The 23397-nt window shown below is 36.2% G+C and overlaps 1 protein-coding gene across 7 annotated transcripts in view; it reads left to right on the forward strand.

Moving 5' to 3' along the window:
* Positions 1-23397, forward strand: part of METTL25 (methyltransferase like 25) — a 146991-nt gene that overhangs the window by 117912 nt on the left and 5682 nt on the right. For 2 of the 7 annotated variants that reach the window (XR_006607529.1, XR_006607528.1), the window contains exons 10-14: positions 4768-4842; positions 5420-5491; positions 7084-7192; positions 18652-18743; positions 22083-22152. Coding sequence is in view for 5 of the 7 variants with exons in the window: in XM_045082953.1 (XP_044938888.1) it covers positions 4768-4842; positions 5420-5491; positions 7084-7176 (240 nt within the window). In the remaining 2 variants the exon portion in view is untranslated. The other 5 variants (XM_045082955.1, XM_045082956.1, XM_045082953.1 and 2 more) reach the window with 4 other exon arrangements.

The following is a 23397-nucleotide window of genomic DNA, read 5'->3' on the forward strand; positions in this document are numbered from 1 at the left end:
TGTTTGAGCAGCTCAGATACTTCTTTAGGAAACTTTTGGCCCTCCTTGTAGGCACATGTGCAGTTCATTTCATGCAGTCAGGTAAGTACTAAAGAGCTGGGGGAACTTTTGATGGAGTCCTGTTTGGAAATCAGAAAGTGCATGAGCTTTTTTTCCAAGTGCAAATCCAGACTTCAGAAGTCTAACCATGGCAGCAGATAGGATTTGTCCAGAAAACTGTTCAAATCCTTGCCTTTGCTTCTGTTACCCTGATGTCATCACTGTCGTGCAGCACAGCTTCCTCTTCAGACTTTAAATTTCTAGTTTTCCCCTTTGTTCAGTTTTCGTGCTTTTTTTCCCCCCTTCTCATGAGCTAGAGATCATGTGACCTGTCCAGTGTGTTTTTTGGATTCTCAGCAGAATTTTAATTCTTAATGGTGAAACCCTAGTCCTTCACCTATTATACCTTCTAATTTTATCTCAGTTAAGCCTCATTACTTCAGAATCTGGCCTGGAACCCCACAGCAGCTGCAGATGAATTACCTGTAGTATCTCATGACTGTCCCATGATTTCTTGGTCTTACCTCAGTAACAGTAAAGAACTTTGAACTAAACCCCACTCCCCACCTTTTTTTTTTTTTTTAAGATTTTTATTTATTTGACAGAGAGAGACACAGCCAGAGAGGGAACATAAGCAGGGGGAGTGAGAGAGGCAGAAGCAGGCTTCCACTGAGCAGGGAGTCTGATGTAGGGCTCGATTCCAGAACTCTGGGATCATGACCTGAGCCGAAGGCAGACACTTAATGACTGAGCCACCCAAGCACCCCTCACTCCTCACTTTAATGCACATACTACCCTTCCAAATTCTAGATACCCAGCCCCTATCTTTTTTCTTGAATTTTTTGATATGAGTAAAGCTGACACCCAGTGTTCTATTACTCTCAGGTATACAGCATAACGATTCAGCTTCTTTATATGTTATGCTGTGCTCACTCTAAGTGTAGCTACCATCTGTCACTATACAACACTATTACAATACCGTTGCCTACATCCCATATGTTGGACCTTTATTCCAGTGACTTCTTCATGCCATAACTGGTAACCTGGATCTCCCACTCCCTTTTACCCATTTTGCCCATCCCCCCCCCCCCCAGAAACCATGAGTTTGTTCTCTGTATTTTATAGGTCTGATTCTGTGTTTTGTTTGTTCATTCATTTGTTTTTTTAGATTCCACATATGAGTAAAATCATGGTATTTTTCTTTCTCAGTCTGACTTATTTCACTTAGTATGATACCTTCTGGATCTGTCTATGTTGTCATAAATCTCTGTATCAAGTCACATCATTGAGGAACTATATATTCCACCATTTACAACTCTATGCCTACAGTAAGTCATCCTTGTAGGGATGCATTATCAGAATTATGATCAAATTGTTTGCTTTTATTATGGTTTTAAGAAGGAAGATATGTGGTCATTTGCAAAAAATAAAGATTTACTCAGGTTTTCTAAGTAATTCGTGGGAGGCTATTCTAGGAATACATATACTTAAAAGAAAGACTGAGATCTCTTGGCTTCACAAAAGCTAGGAAGGTGATATACAGCCTAGTCTCCTCAGAATGTGTTTTGTTAATGAGAGCTCTACACTAACAGATATTTCACTCTCTGTTGTAGGTAAATTTTCTCTCCAGATTTTTGCGTATTTATAAGTTATTTATTGATGCCTCTGCTTTCCACCTGCAGCAAACTTTGTATATCACTTTTATCACTTCCCCTCACTGCACAGCCTACTCTCTCCCTGACCCAGAAAAAGAGTATCTAGTTGATTCACTTGATTGCTTTCACAGCTGTTTGGGTAGAATTTTTATAAACAAACACTCTAAATCAAATAAGGTGAGAGAGGTAGAACGGGGGAAACTGTACCTGCAGGAAGATTTTAACATAAGTTGTAGCCTGGGAGTCTTTCCTGAAAGAGGGATAGGGCAGAAACACATTAAAATGGGGCCTAGGTTTTAGAGGCATTCAGAGTCTTAATGTATTTTGTATGAGGATATTTTTGAACATTCAGTAAAGACAATATTTCAAAACTTTTTCATATTATCTAGGTTCTGTTATATAATAATCTACATGATAATTTAATTTTTAATGATAGGACAATCTCCTCCAGAGAACACTTAACTTATTTCTTTTTTGCCTTAGCTATCAGGAGGCTCAAATGTACATTTATACTTGATTCCAGCAGCTGTCCTTAGCAAGGTGACTTTGGTGTCATGTTTTTCTCCTTTTAATTGTCCACCCTTGAGAATTTATCCTTTCTTTAAGGCCCTACCTTTGATATGTTTTTATGCATCATATAAAGAACTTCAAATTATCTTTGAAAATGAGCATACTATTAATAATGAAGTGTCCTGTAACTTATGATTGTATAGATTTGTAGCCATTCCATTTGGTAAAAAACAAAACAATTAACAATTATACTTTCAAATTGAGATCAAAAACAGTATGTCAATATTATATGTAAAAGCCACACTTAATAACATTTTAAGGGCAAATGCACAAGAACCAGTAAACCAAAGCTGGACACTGTAGACTGATAAACTGTTGTTAGCTGAAGTCCCTATTTTAATCAGAATTCCTTAGTTTTTACCTAATGCCTTTTTAGTTCCACAGTCCCATCCAGGATGTCACACTGCATTTAGTCCTATTGGTTGTGACAGTTTCTCAGACTTGTCTTGTTTTTGATGACCTTGAGAGTTTTGAAGAGTACTGATCAGACATTTTGTAGAATGTTCCTTCACTTGGATTTGCAGTTATTTCCTCATAATTGGACTGGAGCTAAAGGTTTCTGAGAGGAAGACTATAGCCATCTTCCTGTCGTATCAAGGGTATCTATTTTTTTTTTTTAAGATTTTATTTACTTATTTGTCAGAGAGAGAGGACAAACAAGAGGAACAGTAGGCAGGTGGAGAAGCAGGCTCCCCACTGAGCAAGGAGCCAGATGTGGGACTCAATCCTAGCACCCTGGGATCATGACCTGGGCTCTTAACCGACTGAGCCACCCAGGCTTCCCTCAATGTATCTGTTAATATAACTTACCATCATTGATGTTGACATTGAGTACCTGGCTGAGATAGTGTGGACTTTAGCTAAAAACAGTGTATCAATCTCTAGTGTCCAGCTTTGGTTCATTTAAACAACGGACTTCCATTATTTTTTAGAATCACACAAAACTAACAAATAGAAACCAAAACACAAACACCTTCATTAACAAAATCAGAAAGCATGTTTAATCTCAAATCATGTGTATTATGAATGCAGAAGGATACCAAGAGAAAATTCCGAGGGTGACAGGTCACTGACAAAACCAATAAAACACAGTTCTCTAACATGGAATATGCTGAGGAGCCAAGTCAACCGTTCCTAGTTTGGAACAAATGCAGCTGATGACCAGGGTAGTGCTTCCCAATTTAGCATAAAAGAGAAACAAAGAACACTGGAGACCCCGTGGAATCACATTGAAAAACCATGTTTATAGGAAGCAATGTGCTGGTGAAGCAAGATTTTTTAAAAAGTGTGAGCTCTTAGTTGTCCTGTAACTGCTGATCTCAGATGGTGGGAGAGAAGTAAAGACCAAAGAGAGGCTCTAATTCAAATACACACACAATTTTGTAAGATGAGAATTTCTGCTGGCTTGAAGTTCAGACCTGGATTCAGTTCAGTATACACTAGTGCAAAAATTTGGTTCAGGAGGTAGTCATTTGATTGAAAGATGGGCAAAATTTTAAAAAGGATTGGGGAAGGAGGTATAATCTGCTTGGGTTCTGTATCAAGGGAGAAATCTTCTCTGCAAGGCTGCACTAGAAATGGAAGAGACAAAAACTTTTCACTGTTACCTTTTTGTACTTTCAAAGTTCAAAAGAAATTGAATGCAATAAGAAAAAGAATAAAGGCTTTGAAAAAATAATAAATTCATTTAGACATCTGCAAAAAAATCTAAATACAAAATCCTTTCAGATTTTTTACTCCTTTTCATCCAGTCTTTCATTTGTTTTGACCATATGTAATTTCACAGCAATTTCTTCTGATGGCTTTCCTTTATCATGCCTTTCAAAAAGGCATCCAATTTATAGAAAAGAAACTTCTGCTTTTGCATTAGTATTTCATTAGTTATGTAATACTTATATCAAGTTTAGACATGAATACAGTTGACTCAGTAAAGATAAAGTTCAGCTGGTGTGAACAGAAGCACGTGTATTTTTTAAAAAGTGACCACAAGTGTTCAGTGTACTATAGGCATCCTGTGTTTTGGAGAAAAATCAGAAAGTAATGCTTGTTGGTGGATTGTTAAGTGGATGTTAGAGGAAATTACCTTAAATGTGAACATATGTCCTTATTGTGTTCTTGTTGCCTTTGAAGATTATTCTTTAGGACATATAGACACAACATTTTAAATCTTTAATTTTACTGCAAAAAAATGTTTATTGAGCTTCTGTGTACTCCAAGCATAGAAACAAGTGAAAGTAGATATTTCATCTATTTACTAAAATTAAACAATAGTAATAGGATGTTACTGCTGATTTTATTTATGATATGCTAAATAAACTAGGTACAGAAGATATCAATGAAAGAACTTTGTTATATTGACTTGCTTTGTGCATATCCTTAGAGTTCTTCAGACACCGAGGTTTGTTTTAAATTGTTATGTTGATTTTACTTTAGGGGTTATGTTTGATAAGGAAAAAACTTGTTTAACTGTTGTTAAATTTCTTGTTGTTGTTTTATCTTGAAGCTGCCAGAAAAAGTTATAATGGACTACTACGAGAAGTATAAGCCTAGAATGAATGAGCTGGAAGCTTTTAATATGGTAAATCTCAGAATTAAACCTATTAAATTGGATATGTTGCTAGACTTGAATAGGGTTCTATTAAATTTTATTATGGGACCAACCAATCTATGTTGTTTTTCTCTTACTGCAGAAAAACCCTTTTGGATCATTTCCTATTTCAGAACTATATTAGGTGTCAGTAATGTAATAAAGAGAACACATGGTAGATTTCTCTTAAAGTGTATCATAAATGCACAGAAAGAAATTTCAGAGTTCTTTGAACACATATTGGTCTCAATGCAGTTATTTCACAAGCATTCCTTTTAATGAATTTTACTTTTAGTACCTTTGAAAGCTCTCTATCACATATGTAGGACTGACTGCCTTTGGATTCTACCTCAAAGTCATCCAAAGGACATTCTTTTCCTATTATCATTAAAGAAAAACTTTTCATCTCTGCAGTATTCATTTTCTGAAGATATACAATTGGTATTGGAGATTTGGCCTTACATAAATTTCTGTAGATACATTTTCTTGAACATAAGTGTTAAGCTAGTTTTGTTTTTGTTTTGTTTTTTTTTTAAGTTCTACCATCCTATCTTATTCTTTCTTTTAGTTGAAAGTTGTTCTGGCTCCTTGTATAGAGGCATTGATTCTTCTAGATCGACTTTGCTACCTAAAAGAACAGGTAAATTATGATATTTTAAAATACGTAATAAATATCTTCATAAAATCCAGTAAATGGACCCAATTATATCTAGAGTAAGTTTCTTTGACCTACAACTAGTCAGATAATTTTTCTCATTATATTTTTGAAGTTTAAATATTCATTCTATCTCTTTTTAAACATAAACATATGTACAACAGATGTTTTCAGCAAGGCTTCTTTTATAAAAGCTTATATTCTTTTAATTGTATGGTAATTCCTATACAATAGGCAGTACACATAACCATCATATATGACATAATGTATAGCTAAAATTAATAAAGGCCAGATATAAAAGATAGTATGTATATTTTCATTTTATAAGAATTTATCTTTTAAATCACTTTTGGATTTTGGACATATGCACTCCACAGTAAAAAAACTTCTTCTGACCAGTGCAAATTACTTTTGTTTTTTTTCAGTCTTGTTTTACCTTTGTTGAATGCCCCCCAAAATTGTTTTCTTGGTTATCTTTAGGGAAAATACTTTTTTGCAGATTTTACTCTGGCTGTGATCAAAACAGTTATGTGAACTATTTAAATTAAAGTCACACATGGATTCAGTCTTAAGTTTCCATCATCAGTGCTTTATTTTAACAATTTTATTTTATCATAGTGGGTAGTTTTACTTCTTCAACAGGCCATTTGGAACAAATGGATTTTAATAAATTTGCTTTTGTTCTAATTTGTATTTTTATGGAAAAAGGCAATTTTTAAATACTTGGATATGTTTACTTTCTTAAGCTGCCAACTAACTTAGAGTCACTGGAAGTGTTAGTTTTCCAAATTTGTAGGTGACAGAATCAGGCCTGTTTTACTAGGTACTCCCTATGTCCCTTTTCAAAACAATTTCCATTGACCTAAATAAAATAAGTAAGTGGTTAAAAAAAAAATAAGTAAATAAAATAAGTAAATGGTATGCATGAAGATTAATAGATTGGTAATGAAGTAATAGAAATCATATTAATTTGTTAGTACTTTAAATATTTAAATAGTAACATTTTAAATAAATAATATTTAATTATAAGAGTAATGTTTATGTTAGAAATTTTAAATGAAGAATAAAAAATTTAAAATAATTTCATCTTTCAGCATTAACTTAAATTTTTGATGTTTTCTAGTGCCTTTCTCTAATATATATATATATGCTACACATATATGTATGAGCACACTATGCCTGCTTTAATTAAAATTGGAATCAAATTATAAGTATAGTTTTGTGTATAATTTGTTTCATTTATTCAAAAAATTTCCAGCTCATTAAATATACTACAGAAGCTGGATAATGTTTCATCATATAATAATTTGTTTCAGTAATACCTAAAATTTTTTTTGCCCACTTCATTTTTCACAATTGCAGCAAAGAGTAACCTTGTAGTTCACTAGCTATATACCTCTTTATTTCCACAGAGGTGAAATTATAAATGTTAATTCCATTCAACAAAGAATAATTTTCTTTTACATAATTTATCTTTTATGTTCTTTTTTTTTAATATTACAGTATATAGTCTGACTCATCTTTCATTCTTATCTTCAACAAATTTCTATGTATTTAAATCACTTATCAATTTGCAGGAAGATATTGCATGGGTTGCACTTGTGAAGTTGTTTGATCCTGTGAAATCTCCCAGATGTTATGCTATTATTGCCCTGAAGAAGCAGCAATGATTTCAGTTGAAGCAAGGTATTAGATGTATCTGTTTGTGGAGCCTATCCCTAATTTTGCTCTTCTGAACATTTGTGTTGTGTTATGTAAATATTTGAAAAACATTGCTCTATATTTTAAATAAACAATAAAATACTAGCTAACAACAGAATACCATAATCTATTTTTCTATTGTCAAGGCATACATTAATAAAATAAAAACTCATGGAAATCTTAAAAAAGGATTGACCCACATTCCTGAATTAGTTTATCAGTAGGACATTGTAATCTGACATTTGTTTTCTGTTCTATATTTGAGACTTTAGATATTTGCTGCATACCACATTTTGACTTTTACTGACTTAAAAATTTTTATTGACAGGAATGATAGAGGTGTATATATAATAAAATTAGTTGGTGCAGAAGATCTTTTGCATTTTCCTCTAGATTTTAGAAGGATTTTCCATGTTATCCAGAGGGAAAAATCCACATTTAAAGGGGAAAAAAAAAAAAACACCCAGGAACCAGAAGTGCTTTCTAGGTGTGTTTTAATCTAAGTTACATGAGGAAATATTTTGTGCCCTTAAAGGAATATACATCTTATGAGATCATCACTTTCAGGATTCTTGAAGCTGTTTATCTTACTAAAATCAAGGGCTGGATTGCACTTAATGGAATTACCTTGTGCTCTGTAGAAAGCCAGTCTGAGAAAAGCAGGAGTGAAGGAAAGAAGGCCTGTGCTATGCGTGGTATGGTGCAGCTTCCTTTCATCTGCAGAAATCTTGAGGTTTCTAATATAGAGAGATATACAGAAGAGATGGACAGTTGTGGGGGGAAAAGCTTCCTTGATGCTCAGCAAAAGACTATGAAAATCCTTCAAGCAGAAGTAGCTACTGTCTTAAATTTTAGAGTCTATCCACAGATGAAAAGAGTAACTTTTGCTTTGGGTTGTGATACTGAGTTTGCAGCCAGTATATATGTGAATGATCAGGTACTTTGTATAGCTAACACAATACTGGGGAAATTAACCACTTTTAAGCTTATTATGGAAAATTTCAAATGTGTTCAGAAGTGAAGAATCCAGTGAATCCCCATGTACTCATCACCAACTTCAGTAATGACCGACTTTTTACCAATCTTCTTTCATCTGTACACTTACAAGCAAGCATGCACACACTCATATTTGCCACCCCAGGCCCCACTCGCAGATATGTAAAATTTTGAACTTTTCCCCTGATGACCAATAATGTTATATAACATTATTTTCTCCTTATAATAAAGAAAAAAAAAACTTCATATATGTAAAGCCCTGCTTAGTATAGAGAAGTGACTTCCAGCTGTTTCAAAACCAAGGAAACTTTTTAGTAACTTCCCCGTGTCTTAAAACATTAGAAAGTACATTTACCAATTAATGCTTTCTGTTTTTATTAGAGACATTTGTGTGACTCAAGCTAATCCACATGAGATAACCTCAGATCACACTGAGATTATAATATTTCAGCAAAACAACAAAGAAATATAATATTTTGATAGGACTGTCGCTTTATAAGTATCAATCCCCATTGCAATGTTTGTAGACTCTCATCTCATAAAAACTGCTGTAGGAGAACTCATTTACAGTTGAGCTAAGGAATGTGGGGTACTGGCAGGAGCATAAGTCTTGACAGTTACATTCTAACTGGGCTACAGCAAGACTCTTAATATGGCAGAGCCTCATTTGTAAAGTGGGCTTCACTTAGTTTTCGTTTTGGAAACATTTACTGAATGATTAGCATGTGTCAGAGGTTATGCTCTGCCCTGGCAGCATGGAGGTAAACAAGACATGCTCCTGTTCTTAAAGAGCTCACAGTCTAGTGAGGAAGACAACAAAATTACTAATTACTATAATCAGTACTATAATTATTGCATAGGGCAGAGAGGGTCAGGACATGGGATCCTTTATGGTATCTTCAAAGGTAGACTTCAGGGACAAATAGACTCAGTAATATTAGTAGCATAGTTTAGATTCATGTGTAAGCCACTTTAGTATTCAGTATGCCCCTATTTCTCATCTGTAAAAGGAACCTAAGAATAGAACTCATTTATAAGGTTGTTATGAGGATTAAAGGAATAAATATGTTTTTGAACTACCCCAAAATATTCTCGGGGAATCTGTTAATAAAGCAAAATTAAGTTTATTAGAACTCTCTGTAGTATTAAAGGATTCTGCCTTGACAGTTTCTGAAGGTGAAGTCAGGAAACGATATTTACAGGATTATAAAGTCTGGGCTCAAGTGGTTTAAAAAAGGTGGCTCTTTTCAGGTGGGGACTAAACCACAGTTTGGAAAAGTTCATGACAATAGTGGGGTTTTTTTGTTTTTTTGTTTTTGTTTTTTAAGATTTTATTTATTTGTCAGAGAGAGAGTGAGAGTGAGCATAGGCAGACAGAGTGGCAGGCAGAGTCAGCAGGAGAAGCAGGCTCCCCGCGGAGCAAGGAGCCCGATGTGGGACTCGATCCCAGCCGAAGGCAGCTGCTCAACCAACTGAGCCACCCAGGCATCCCCATGACAATACTTTTATGATTGGTATCTATAGCAAGGGAAAGGTCTTGAAGAAGTCTTTATAAGCAAACTGTTACTTGATAAGTGAGCTTTTTGCTAAGGTGAGCAGATTGTCCAAGATAAATAAATATATGAGTTTTTCTAGAAACAATGAAGTTATTTATTGGCTTACAGTCTTAACTTTCCTGGGCAAAGTTTTTCTTTTCTTTTTTTTTTTTAATTTAATTCTATTTTTTTTTCAGTGTTCCAAGATTGTTTACGCACCACACCCAGTGCTCCATGCAGTACGTGCCCTCCTTCATCCCTACCACCAGGCTCACCTAACTCCCCACTCCCCTCCCCTCCAGAACCCTCACTTTGTTTCTCAGAGCTCACAGTCTCATGGCTCGTCTCCCCCTCTGAACGTTTTTCTTTAACAAACAAATCACGTTGGTATAGGTGGTCTCAGTTCTTAGACCCCTGAGCTCTGTCAGATTAATGCAGATGGTTGCAGTTCTCAATGTAAAGCAATTAATCTTGTAGTCTACCATCCTACAGGTAGACTACATCTAGATATATCAGTAATTCTATTAAATAAAAATTGAATGCTTCAATTATAAAACAAAAAGATTGACTTACTGGAAAAAGAGTGCCCAATAACATGTTAGTTAGAAGAAACAGAACTAAAACAAGGGTACAAAAAGTTCAAAAGTAATAGAAAAGGCATATTTGCAGATATTCATCAAAAGGAAAATGTATGAATGAAAAGTAGATATTAGTTAATGTCAGGCAAAAAAAATTCTTGACTATAAAGAGAAATCCTTCATAATGAAAAAGCTTCAGTTTGCCAGGAAATATAATAATTATAAGTTGTCATGTAGTTAATAACACAATCTCAATATATAAAACAAAAATTAACTATAAAAGAAATAAATCTACAATCATGCTGGGAATATTTTCATGCTCCCATCTATCTTAGGAAAAAAGCAAACGAAATCATAAAGATGCGAGATTTGAACAATGAAAAAAGTAAAACTGACCTGATGGACAAATACGATACACTGTTCACAACCACTACATCATTTTTTTCAAGTACACGTGGAATTTTTTTTTTTAAATGACCATGTTCTGGGCTTTGAGATAAATTTTAATAAATTTTCAAAAAATGGAAATTATAGCTTCTGACCCACAATGCACTTAAGCTTAAAAAAATTGTTTTAAATCTAAGTAGAAAATTCCCACATGCTTTAAAATTAAGAATTATACATGTAAACAACTTTGGAGTCTCAGAAGAAATCACAGTGGAAGTCAGAGAATATTTTGAGTAATAATGAAAATAACAATTATAATGGTAACACTGCACATCAAAACTTGTGAGATGAGCTAAACCATAACATAAGAAAACATTAGCTTTGAACACATATTAGAAAAGGAAGAGACTAAAAATCAAAATATTATTAGTGAAAGAAATGCACAGAGATGATTAACACCTTCAAAAATTGGTTCTTAGGGGCACCTGGGTGGCTCAGTGGGTTAAGCCGCTGCCTTCGGCTCGGGTCATGATCTCGGGGTCCCGGGATCGAGTCCCGCATCGGGCTCTCTGCTCGGCGGGGAGCCTGCTTCCTCCTCTCTCTCTCTCTGCCTCTCTGCCTACTTGTGATCTCTGTCTGTCAAATAAATAAATAAAATCTTAAAAAAAAAAAAAAAAGAATTATCCTTAATATGTTAAAAAAAAAATTGGTTCTTAGATACTAATAAATCTCATACAACTCTGGCAAGACTAATCATTAAAAAGATAAACATACAGGGGCGCCTGGGTGGCTCAGTTGGTTGAGCAACTGCCTTCGGCTCAGGTCACGGTCCTGGAGTCCCGGGATCGAGTCCCACATCGGGCTCCCAGCTCCCTCTGACCTTCTCGTCTCTCATGTTCTCTCTCACTGTCTCTCTCTCAAATAAATAAATAAAATCTTAAAAAAAAAAAAGATAAACATACAAATAATCAGTATCAGGAGTATAAAAGGGAACATGCTGGGTTGCCTGGGTGGCTCAGTCGGTTAAAGTCTCTGCCTTTGGCTCCAGTCATGATCTCAGGGTCCTGGGATGGAGCCCCACTTTGGGCTCTCTGCTTAGTAGGGAACCTGCTCCCCCCCCGCCCCCTACTGCTCTGCCTCCTTGTGATCTCTCTCTGTTAAATAAATAAATAAAATCTTTAAAAAAATAAAAATTTTTAAAAAAGGGGACATGCCAAGAAATTTGCCAATATATATATGACAATAAATGCATGAAACGGAAAATGTTTTCAAAGAAGCACAGTATGCCAAAACCGCCTCAAGAAGGAAAATAAAATATGAATATTCATACAACTATTAAGTCGAATCTGCAGTTAATCTTTTATTAATTTCCCACATCTCAATAAAACTACTTTGTAGATGTGGCACAAAATTCAGTCAACCACTGTCTGTTTGCAATACTATGACTAAGACTATTCTAGACACTATAGGTTGGGAAGAAAGATTCATAGAACTAGACTATGACAGTTCCTAATCTTAAGGAGTTTATAATATAGTCATTGAAACACATATAATAGGCATATGGAAGAGTTAAGATTTAGATAATGATATTTGGGAAGGGAAAAAAGTATGTACATAAACACATAGTCCTTTACTCTGAACTACCTTTGTCCTAAACTGTTCACTTCTGTTCCATTCTCCTCTTTAATTATAGGTTCCTTTAGGTTTTTTCTAAATGTGTTCAGTAGAATGGCTTATTTTCAGGTAGGAGGACTGTTTAAGAAATAACCTGCTATGTGAAATATTTGCTTTGCTAACCTGTGACCAAAGGAACTGAAAGTCTCCAAACCTCCCCAGATGGTTTGTACTTGGCCAGTGATGCTACTGGCTGCATGAACGGGGATTTATTAGTTGATGTATTTATCTCAATGGATTGCCTCATTAAGTTTGCAGATGTTCTGTCAGTGGAAGACCTTTAAAAAAATTATGCTGTTTTTATTAGAGTTTTCCAATGCACAATCCAGAATAAGAGAGTTAACACATTTCAGCACAGAACAAAGTAGCATGTATTTAAATCTCGTGGGAGGAGAAGCCTTTAACTTGTACTCAGACAGTTATGATTGAACATGTTGAATTTGAGAAAAAAAAAAGTATACAAATTCCAACCTAAAATTCACCATTTGGTCAACGTGGGACTTGGTGTGCATTAGCTAATCATGTTGAACTAAGTGCACATATATTCTGAGTTAGCTCCCCTCTCAGGAAAGAATCCAGTCTTCTATTACTGCTACAACTCTTTAAGCAAAAGACTGACTCAATGATGGTTTTCCGTCAAGCAAAGTATACTCAAATAATGTGTTTCAGGGGAAAGATAAAACAATTCCAGATACCATTTGATTATAACAACAAACATCTCTGTATTCCGGTGACTTTAGAATATCTCTAATTTTAATAGACAGTATAGCTGCAGGTAAACCTCTATGAATAAAGGCATACAAAGAGACTTTAAATCATGAAAAAATTAAGTGTTGTATTTCTACTTAAGCTAACTTAGAAGAACAGAACTAAAAATAATATTGAAGGCAAAGAGATTTACTTTTAACGTATATTGGAATGCGAAATATCTTTCTGTGTATATAAACTGTTCCCTTTAAGGCTCCAAAACTATTCACATTACCAGTTTGTGCTAGGTTCAAGAAACCATCCCTGAAGTGCCCATTTCACTGTACTGAGGAATGATATTTAGACTTTTTGAGGGTCAACATTTAGAGTATAGATATTGAAACTACTGCAAGGTAAATTATTTTCTCAGTTAACTTTGCTCTCATTGATAGCAAATACTGTTGTTTGTCTTGAAAATAAACAGATTTGAAATTCTTTTAAAATATGCTTCATATTTTAGATCTTTAGCACAGTTTTGATACCTACTTTTGTTGATGAGATTATTGGTAATATGTTTTCATTCTAATAAATTGGTCGCACATGCCTGGAGAAGAAAGGATTTCGTTAAAATTATTACTGTTAATAGCATTATTTCTACCTTTAAGATTAATGAAACCAGTAAATTCAACCAAGATCTTCTTAACCATTCTTTTATTATGAAAATTAAAATTAAATCTTATGGGGTTTTGTTAAGTGAATAAAGCAATGTTACAGAGCCTCTGAAGGTCATAGATCATAGTTGTCTCATGGAGTGACATTGTATGCACATTTATGTCTTGATTTTTAGATTCCAACCTCTCTGTTGTACAGAGATGCAAATGCATAAGGAGGATAGGATACCTGTTTGTTGGCCAGGTGAGAAGGGCCATCTTTGAAAGATAGGAAACAGAAGACCAAATTTCTATAGCTTTACAAAGAACAGAGTATGTGTGTTTCTCATCAAGTAAGACATTAGAAAATCCAACAAAACTTCATTGAACATCTTTAGAACAACAAAGTAGTTCAATAACACGCATTAGGGATATAGATCCTTAATAATCATAACCGTAATATACATCCACGGAGCAAGCAGTAATACTTCAGAATGGTTCACCCATTCCTCATTCACTCCAGGAATTATTATCCTGAAAGCATAGTGATTTTTTTTTTAAGATTTTATTTATTTGACAGACACCGAGAGAGGGAACACAAGCAAGAGGACTGTGAGAGGGATAAACAGGCTTCCTGCTAAGCAAGGAGCCCAACTCAGGACCGTCGGATCATGACTTGAGCCGAAGGCAGACGCTTAGCCGACTGAGCCACCCAGGCACCCCAACCATAGTTATTTGAATGCCCAATATCTGCTTAAAGACCACTCTTTTATTTTTTACATTTGTCTACCTTTGTGGTCTCCCAAGTTTTTGTGAGCCAAAGAATTAAGGTCTAGTACCATATTGAAGACTATACAAATAAAGCAAATAGAAAAAAAATGTAGATATGTTTTCTATAAAAATGTGTTCTCGGGGTGCCTGGGCGGCTCAGTGGGTTAAAGCCTCTGCTTTCGGCTCGGGTCATGATCCCAGGGTACTGGGATTGAGCCCTCATTGGGCTCTCTGCTCAGCAGGGAGCCTGCTTCCTCCTCTCTCTCTGCCTGCCTCTCTGCCTACTTGTAATCTCTGTTTGTCAAATAAATAAATAAAATATTTTTTAAAAAATGTGTTCTCATAGGAAATATAAGAGCTATTTCAGCTCACTGTTTGCAGGTTTAAAAAAATAATTCAATAATAAGAACCCATTGACATTCGAAATAAGGTATTCATCTTTACTGCTTTGGGTACTATATCTCATACTTAGTTTTTATTGTCTCATAAGTATATGATAAGGTATAAACAGAACTTTGTAATTTAAAATTAAAAGTTGCATTGTGAGGCCACTTTTGAAAAACTTGAACACAAATAATAGTGGTTAATTATAAGTTAGGAAGCTCTGGGACGCCTGGTTGGCTCAGTTGGTTAAGCGTCTGTCTCCAGCCCAGGTCATGATCCCAAGGTCCTGGAAATGATTCCCACATGAGGCTCCTTGTTCAGCGGGGAACCTGCTTCTCCTTCTGCCTGCCCCCCTCCCTCATTCTGACAAATAAATAAATTAAATATTTTTAAAAAAATAAGAAGATCAATGAAAACCAGTAGGTTTCCTGCCGAAGACATTAACTTTTATTTTATTTTAATTAAATCTTAAATTACTAAGAACAAACCTAAAGACAATTGCTGATTATTAAATACAAAATACCCTGGCATTTTACATATCATATATAAAAGGGTCATGAAAAGAATCAGAGAAGGGGTTTTATAAAGAGATCTGTTTATAAATCAAATTTCTAAAGTGGCCATCCAAACGGATGTGCACACATCATAATGTTAAGGCAATAACATTCCCAAAAGCCGGTGAAAACAGAGCAATGAATAAAGGCTTCAATGAAAGAATTACAGGGTGTGTTTCTTAGTAACCGATACTGATCTTCTGACCCCCAGAGTGATTAAAAAAAAAAAAATTGGAGTCCACTCCATGATGTACTTCCCTGTCCAAAGATTAGTTACCAGCTATAGATAATATATGGAAAGCAAAGATTAAGCAGGAAATTTCCTTCATTCCTTATTTTTCTCAAGTAAACCAAGCTTAGAGCTTATTACTCAAAAATGCAATCCATGAACCAACAGCATCAGCATCACCTGGGAGCTTCTTATAATACAGGACCTCAGTCCCTACCCCAAGTCTACTCAGAATGGGCATCTTAAGGGGACCTCCAAGTGTTTATCGTTTGATAAGTCAGTCTTTTTTTTTTTTAAAGATTTTATTTATTTATTTGACAGAGAGAAATCACAAGTAGATGGAGAGGCAGGCAGAGAGAGAGAGAGGGAGGGAAGCAGGCTCCCCGCCGAGCAGAGAGCCCGATGTGGGACTCGATCCCAGGACCCTGAGATCATGACCTGAGCCGAAGGCAGCGGCTTAACCCACTGAGCCACCCAGGCGCCCCGATAAGTCAGTCTTAAAATGGTTCCTCTGAGATAGTTTTATGCCCAAGAACATGGAATACCCTGCCAGGCTCTGTAGTGTCTATGCATTCCATCCCAGGGTTGGGGAAAATGCAAATCCTAAGGGTACTCACAACCTTGCCCTAAATGGACCTACATCTTGGCTTATGCTCAAGCGGTCTGTATCTAAGAAGGTTAGATCCCCCTTTCTTCATCACTGCCGAAGAATAAATACAAAGGAAACCATATTTTCACAACCCCCCCCCCACCTTTAGCTAATGTTCTTTAACGGGAATTACTCCAAAAGGGCTTGTTAATAAATTTGGGGTTTTGAGTTGTGGGTTTTTTGCAACCACTTTTTTTGAATAGTTGTATCTTTTAATTGCAATGTAAAAGATTTAATGTGGAAGTAAATTTTAAGAATATGAAAATATTCTGTATTTTATCTATATATTTCTCAAAACTCTTAACTTCTAAAAATTTTATATAGCAACTATGAACAGCTCTTCAAAAGGCCATTATATCTTTTGGTGGACATTCCTGTGCTGTGCTTCTACTGTTTATCTCTGTTTATGGTATCTTTTCACCCATGAGATCTTTTTATATTAATAAAGATAGCAAACCTTTGGGATTGAAATTTGCACAGAATTAAAGAAGTCAAGATACAGTGAATCTATTGAGGCAAACAAATCAGGTTCTTGGGCTGAAGTTCAAGTTGCCTTAACACACAAGCTGTCATTTTTACAAATCCATGAAAAATGAGTGAGGAATCTGGCAGTTAAATAATTTGGTCATGCTATTTAAAGCTCTACTTTTTTCTTTTATTGTTAAAGAGAAGTGAAGAAAATATACTTAAATTTCTCATATTCCCAGTATCGAGTAGTTATTTTCAGTTGGTCCAAATGCATACATTGTTTATATTTCCCTTAGTAGTCAATATACCCTTCTGTATTTTGCCTCTTTTACCTAATATTGTATAAGAAGCATTTTCCCACGATTCTACACTGCCTTCATAATGATCATTTTTAATGATTTCATAAAAGTCCAATAATGAGATATATTCTGTTTACCCATTATTTTATTGTTAGACCTTTAGGTAGTTTCTAGGTTCTTGAATAGTCTCCAGCCTAGATATTTGTACATAAAATACAAGGAAGCATAGGCAAGCAATCTGTGAATGACTTGACAAATCAATTAAGATAACAAGTCTTCTACAAAAATGTGCCAATAAGTTTAATTCAAACATACCCTCCAAAAATGCACAAATGGCCAGTCACGAAATAAAAAAAAAATACAAAGAACTTTCTTATGTACTCCATATGATTTTAAGAAATAATCTTAATTTATTCTTGGTTGCAAACTTTTTCTCTGGACCAAAGAAACCACCTCCAACCCAGTAAATGCTAACAGCGTATAGTTTAACCGAAAGTATGAACAGACACAGAAGGCCAATTTAAACAGATGTCATAATCAAAAAAATATTTACTCCACTTACATGTATAGTTAATAGATGTCAAAATGGCCAGCTTGACAGGAAGAGAAGAATTCAGTTATAGATTAAATTGAATCTCCCCAGAAGTTCCATTTTTACTGGCCTCATATTCAGTCCAAAGGTGTTGCATAAGCCCCTTCTTGGCAAGCAGGAATACATCATCAATTTCCTTGACAGTTTTTTTTTTTTTTTTTTTTTTTTTTAAGATTTTATTTATTCATCAGAGAGAGAGAGAGAGGGAGAGAGAGAGCGAGCACAGGCAGACAGAATGGCAGGTAGAGGCAGAGGGAGAAGCAGGCTCCCTGCCAAGCAAGGAGCCTGATGTGGGACTCGATCCCAGGACGCTGGGATCATGACCTGAGCCGAAGGCAGCTGCTTAACCAACTGAGCCACCCAGGCGCCCCTCCTTGACAGTTTTGAAAGTCTACTATTCAAATTGCTCTTTCACCATCCCAGTCTCCATGGAAGGTTCCAATATGTTAACATAATTCCAGATTCACTATTCTCAAATGTGCTGGCATCTGAGCAGCTCTCTCTGAAGGAGTCTTCTTGAGTGGCCAGATCTGTTTAAAAAATTTTAGAAGTGACTCCAACTTTATATTTCTCTTACATACATAACATTTATAGAGTATCATTGGCAACTACTCAATTTTTAAAAGGTTTTTTAAACTCCAAATGACATGATGGGTTAAAATAATAATGCCAAGTAAATATTTATTGAGTGCCTATGCCGTGCTAGGTGCTGTTCTAAGTACTTTATTAACTTATTCAATCCTCACAATAATCCTAAGAGGAAGGGACTATATTATTTCTGCTGCTGTACTGCAGAGGAAATTCAGATACAAAGAGGTCAAGCAACTTACTCCAGGGAGGAGGACGCAGGAAGAAAGCTATGAAACTGTAAAGGCATGATTCAGATCCCGGTGTTCAGGCTTGAGAGTCTAACTACCTAACCACTACAGCAGCTATTCTACCACCTGGTCATTTGAGGGTCTTCTGTGTTGGTCTTCTTCCATTTTTTCAGTTTCCTCTTGAGAAAAGCAAGATATTGGTGGATGCATAATCCTCTAGACCTCAAGCAGTTGATGATTTCTTGGCTGTCCTGCCTCTAAATGGGTAGGTATCATAGTCTGCCAATCAGAACTCTTTTTGCAAATGGCTAGAATAATATTTGGGGTGTTTCAGTACTAAAGTGAAAGAAAATATGTGTGCAACTAAAACAATATGTAAAGTAATTTTGAGTTTTCTGTCTGAAATAATAATGGATAATTTTTTGGGTTTTGGTACTAGAAAATTAAAGCTGAGACTTCAAGTCATTTTTCCCAAAATTACCTAGCTAAAACTTGGAGATACTAAACTATAAAGTAAATCGACAATTGTGATTACTATTCACTCAGTGGCATACTTGGAACAAAGACAAGGTCATTGTCAACATCCTCTCTCCTAACATGTAGCTGACTCCCACTTCTTTAGCAGTGACCACCTTCAGCCCACTTTAGTGTTCCTGGTTTTCTTTAAAAACAAAGGGGCATCTGGGGAGTACGTTCAGTTAAGCATCCAATTCTTGATTTCGTCTCAGGTCATGATCTCAGGGTCCTGAGAAAAAGCCCCATGGCAGACTGTGCACTCAGCATGGAGTCTGCTTGACATTCTCCCTCCCTCCCCTCTACCTCTACCTCTACCTCTACCTCTCCACCTGCTCTTGCACATGCACACACATGCTCACTCTCTCACACACACAAATAAAATAAATCTTAAATAAAGCAAAGCCAGTCATTAGATTTCCCTAGCTTTTTGACAACCTCCAATTCAAAACTGGATCCCATGGTTTTCAATCCTCTCTATAACAATGCAATATAGGCCTAAAGCTAAAACTCTACTTTATTGAGACAACCTACAGTTCCCGTGGAGTGCATTCCCTCAGCTGCAGTAAGTGAAATAAATCTAAGGTGAACTACAGGGATTTTTTTCCTACTCCTCTTTGGTCAATGGGTTGTAACAGTTGTCTAGGTTACTTAACTAGATGAAAAGCAGTGCTGAGGTACACTGAAGAGCAATATTTGGGAGAAAACTGACAATTCCATTTTTTGAATATGTTGAGTGTAGGGTGCTTTTGAGAAATTCAAGCAATGTTAAAGAAGCGCTGGTGTGTAAGGGTCTATATGGAACAAAGGGAAGCATGAATACAAGTTTAGAAGTTATCAACTTATAGATGGAAATTGAAGCTCGGACAACAAGCATAGGGAAAGAAGAATGGGAAAAGTAGGACTGGATCTTCAATGATCACAGTACAAAGATTCTGTAGAGGAGGGTGAAGAACAAAGGAGGCTGAGAAAGCACATTCAGAGATAAATTAGAAAGACCAAAGAATATCATCACATGAACCACAGAAGATATTTCAGGGCCTATGGAGTGACCAGTGGTTGAAAGCATTTGAGAATCAAGTAAGAAGAGAATGGAAAAATTTCCTTTGGAGTTCACTGATATTATCCGTGAGAGGTTTTTCAGAATTTTGATGGAAGGAGAAGCCAGATTAAGTGGATAAAGAGTAAGTATGAGGTAAGCAAAGTGAAAGAAAGGTCTTCCAGAAGAAGGGGCAGTGTGGTAGTACTATAGACATTGGTTAAAAGGATGGGTTCTGTAGAGAAACTGATAAGAGTTCAAATTCTAGTTGTGTCCCTCACTAGCTGTATAACCTTGGTTAGGTTACGTAACTGATTTGTGGCTCATTTTTTTGGTCTGTCAACTGGGTTAGGGTAACAGACCACTTGGGGTTGTGAGAAAGAATAGATCAATTAACAAATCTTTGTAAATAGTAACCTCTCAATAAGGATTAGCAACAATTATTTCAAAAACATGAGACAGCATGCCCCTATAGGGGCCTGAAGGTAAATTTGATGTGAACAGTTGAGTATGGAGATAAGATCACAGAGAGGTTTGACAGGATCCTAGATCTAGAAGACCTTGAATGCCATGCTAAAGACGTACACTTCCTTTCACAGCATAAGGTTTCATTGAGGGAGTTTAAGAAAAGAGTGATGTGATTATATTTCTATTTTAGGAAAATCACTGTGACTATAGGCTAAAGGATGGATTGGAGTAGAATCTAGCAGGAGGAGAGGACAGCAGTTAGGAGCCCATTTCAGAAACCTAAATGAAAAGTGAAAATGCCTGGATTAATGCAGAGGAAGTAGAAATGGAAAATAAAAAAAAAATGATAATCCAAGGGGTGAAATTATCATGTCTTCATTACTGATTGTGTATCATAGGTGAGGGAGAGAATGAAGTCTAAGATACTCACCCTTCACCCCCCCCCCAGGTTTCTAGTTTGATTGGCTAGCTGAGTAGTATGGCCATTTACTGAGGAAGAAAGTCTAGGGTTGCTTAAGAATTAGGAGGGTTATTGTTCAGTTTGGGATATGCTGTGCAACACCCAAATGATAAAGATATCCAATATGCAACATAGACCCATAGGAAAGTTAGAGCTCAAGATCCATAAATGGTTTTCTAAATTATGAGTATTCAAGTGGTTACTGAGGAAGAATATCGAGAGAGAGAAGAGTACTTGGGGGAAAAAAAAATCAAAAAAATGCTTTTCAGAGAATTTATCTAAGAACATAGCATCAGTTGACAATAAACAAATGTTAAGCTTTAGGGAAGTTGGTGTATGATAAAAAAGATGATGGCATGGAGTAGTTGGTTTTCTGTAAAGAAGGAATTCCAGAAGGCCCCTGTGGAAAAGGACAGCAGCAGTGGGGAGAATGAGTGAGAAAGAGGAGGAACTCAGCGGTATAGACAGAAGAGCATGATGGGGCTAGCTGATGAGAGGTGCATGTATTTTGCTCATATGACAATGCAAAGATATGTAGTTCCAAGGTTTTGGTTATTCAGAAGCCATAAAGGCCTCTGATGGTCGCTTTCTGTGTATGATAATTATATTCCAGGCTTCTGATGGTCATATTCTGTGTATGATGTTATACACTTAGTTTGAGTCAAACCCTTTTTCCTTACCTTCTAGCTTGGTGAGCTCTACTCACATTTCATGACCCACCTCAAAAGCCACTTTCTCTGGAACTCTTCCCTAAGTGATCTTAGCAGGCTTAATTTTTCCTTCTCCTACACTTCCATAGTATATTAGTATACCTGTGTCATTGTAAGTAAAGCATTCCCACTCTACAGTGGAATTCAGAGACATGTACATGATTTTCCCAAGGTGACCAGGTTTTCTGGCTCCCAAGATCAGTACTATTTCATTCTATCACTGCTTCCCTTCTCCTCCAGGAATATGGAAGAACCTCATGACTACAAACTTTTAGCCACTACAGGAATTTGTTTGTTCATTTAGTTAAGAAAGTATATGTAAAGGCCTGTGTTAGATAAGGTTTGGAATGAAGGGGGAGAGACTTTGCAGAGTAGACTTCGGTGCCCTTTGCTAACCTCTTACCTTTCCTACAGATCACCAGCGTCATTTATCCTGACCTCCTTCCCACCGTCTCCTTTAAAGAGATCCTTTCTTTTTCTACAGGTAATTATTTTATCTGTGCTAGTAAGTCCTGACCCACAGTTCTACTCCAGAACAAAGGCAAATACCCAAAAAAATAAAATAGGTGTTCGAGAAGGGAAAAAAAAAAAGGACAACTACCACTAGACTCAGTGTTCTGTATCAATATCACCCCTTTCTTTGCCCTTATATTATAAAGTTTGAGATTAAGATCCTGACTGAGGGGAAGCCACAACTCTATGTCTCCACTTCCTGCCTTTATTCCTTGCCAACTCAGAGCAAACAGATACCTCTTTGCCATTCCAGCAACTGACCAGTGGCCTAGCTGGCATCCATATCATTAGATCCAAAGGACTCTTTCTTTACCATGCTTTGGTATCTGCCATTGTTGAGGATTCTCATCTTTAAACTTTCTTAAACTATAGATGTTGTTCAGCTTCACCACGTTCTTTTCTTCTTGCCCATATCTTCTACCAAAGGGTGAACCTGGGCAACCGTATTTTATACTTAAGACCATAGGTGATAGGAGTGAGAGTAGAGACCTGGTTAGGATAGCCTAGATCTCTGATTGTGATGTGGCTCAAAAAGAAGAGTTGCTGGGTGTGGTGCATAAACAATGAATTTTGGAACACGAAAAATAATTAAATAAAAAAATAGAAGAGTCAGACCTTTCAGATTATCTCTTAGGAATTTGGCATGGGAGCCGAAAGGTCATGATGTATAAAGAGATTCTGGAGGCAATGTTTGACCATGTGAAGCCAAAATTAAGAGGGTCAGAAACTGCAAATGAGCAGAGGAAGAGATCTCGAGAGAGAAGAGACAAAGCCAACACAGAGAGAAACAGGCCATAAGATTTAGGGAGGTAGAGGGAACATCTGACCCCCAAGAACTTGCTTCCCAGAAGCCAAAAGAGCCACTTTACTTGAGAGTTTTCTCCCATTGTTTGTCCCCTCCCAGCCTTCTTTGCAGACTGTTCTCTATTCATCCTTCAAATACTAGTTTTTTTCCTTTGAGAGCTCTGTCCTTGAGCCTTTTTCAATCTATATTCTTTCCAAGAAACATGGTCATGCTTTCAAAACTGCCTGAATCTGGTGATGCTCACTCAGATGTAATTGCTGGTCTAAATCCCCCTCCTGAATCTCTCTCCTGAGCTTTTAGCCATGTTTACCCAACTGCCTGATAGACATTGCCTTCCCCCATGGGTTTTCCCCTAGCACCTCCAAATCAACCTGTCTAAAATTAAACTTTCCTGTCAAAAGCACTTTTCCT

Source organism: Mustela putorius, unplaced genomic scaffold (assembly GCF_011764305.1).
Source record: "Mustela putorius furo isolate JIRA1106 unplaced genomic scaffold, ASM1176430v1.1 tig00000640_pilon_pilon_pilon, whole genome shotgun sequence".
Lineage (NCBI taxonomy): Eukaryota > Metazoa > Chordata > Mammalia > Carnivora > Mustelidae > Mustela > Mustela putorius.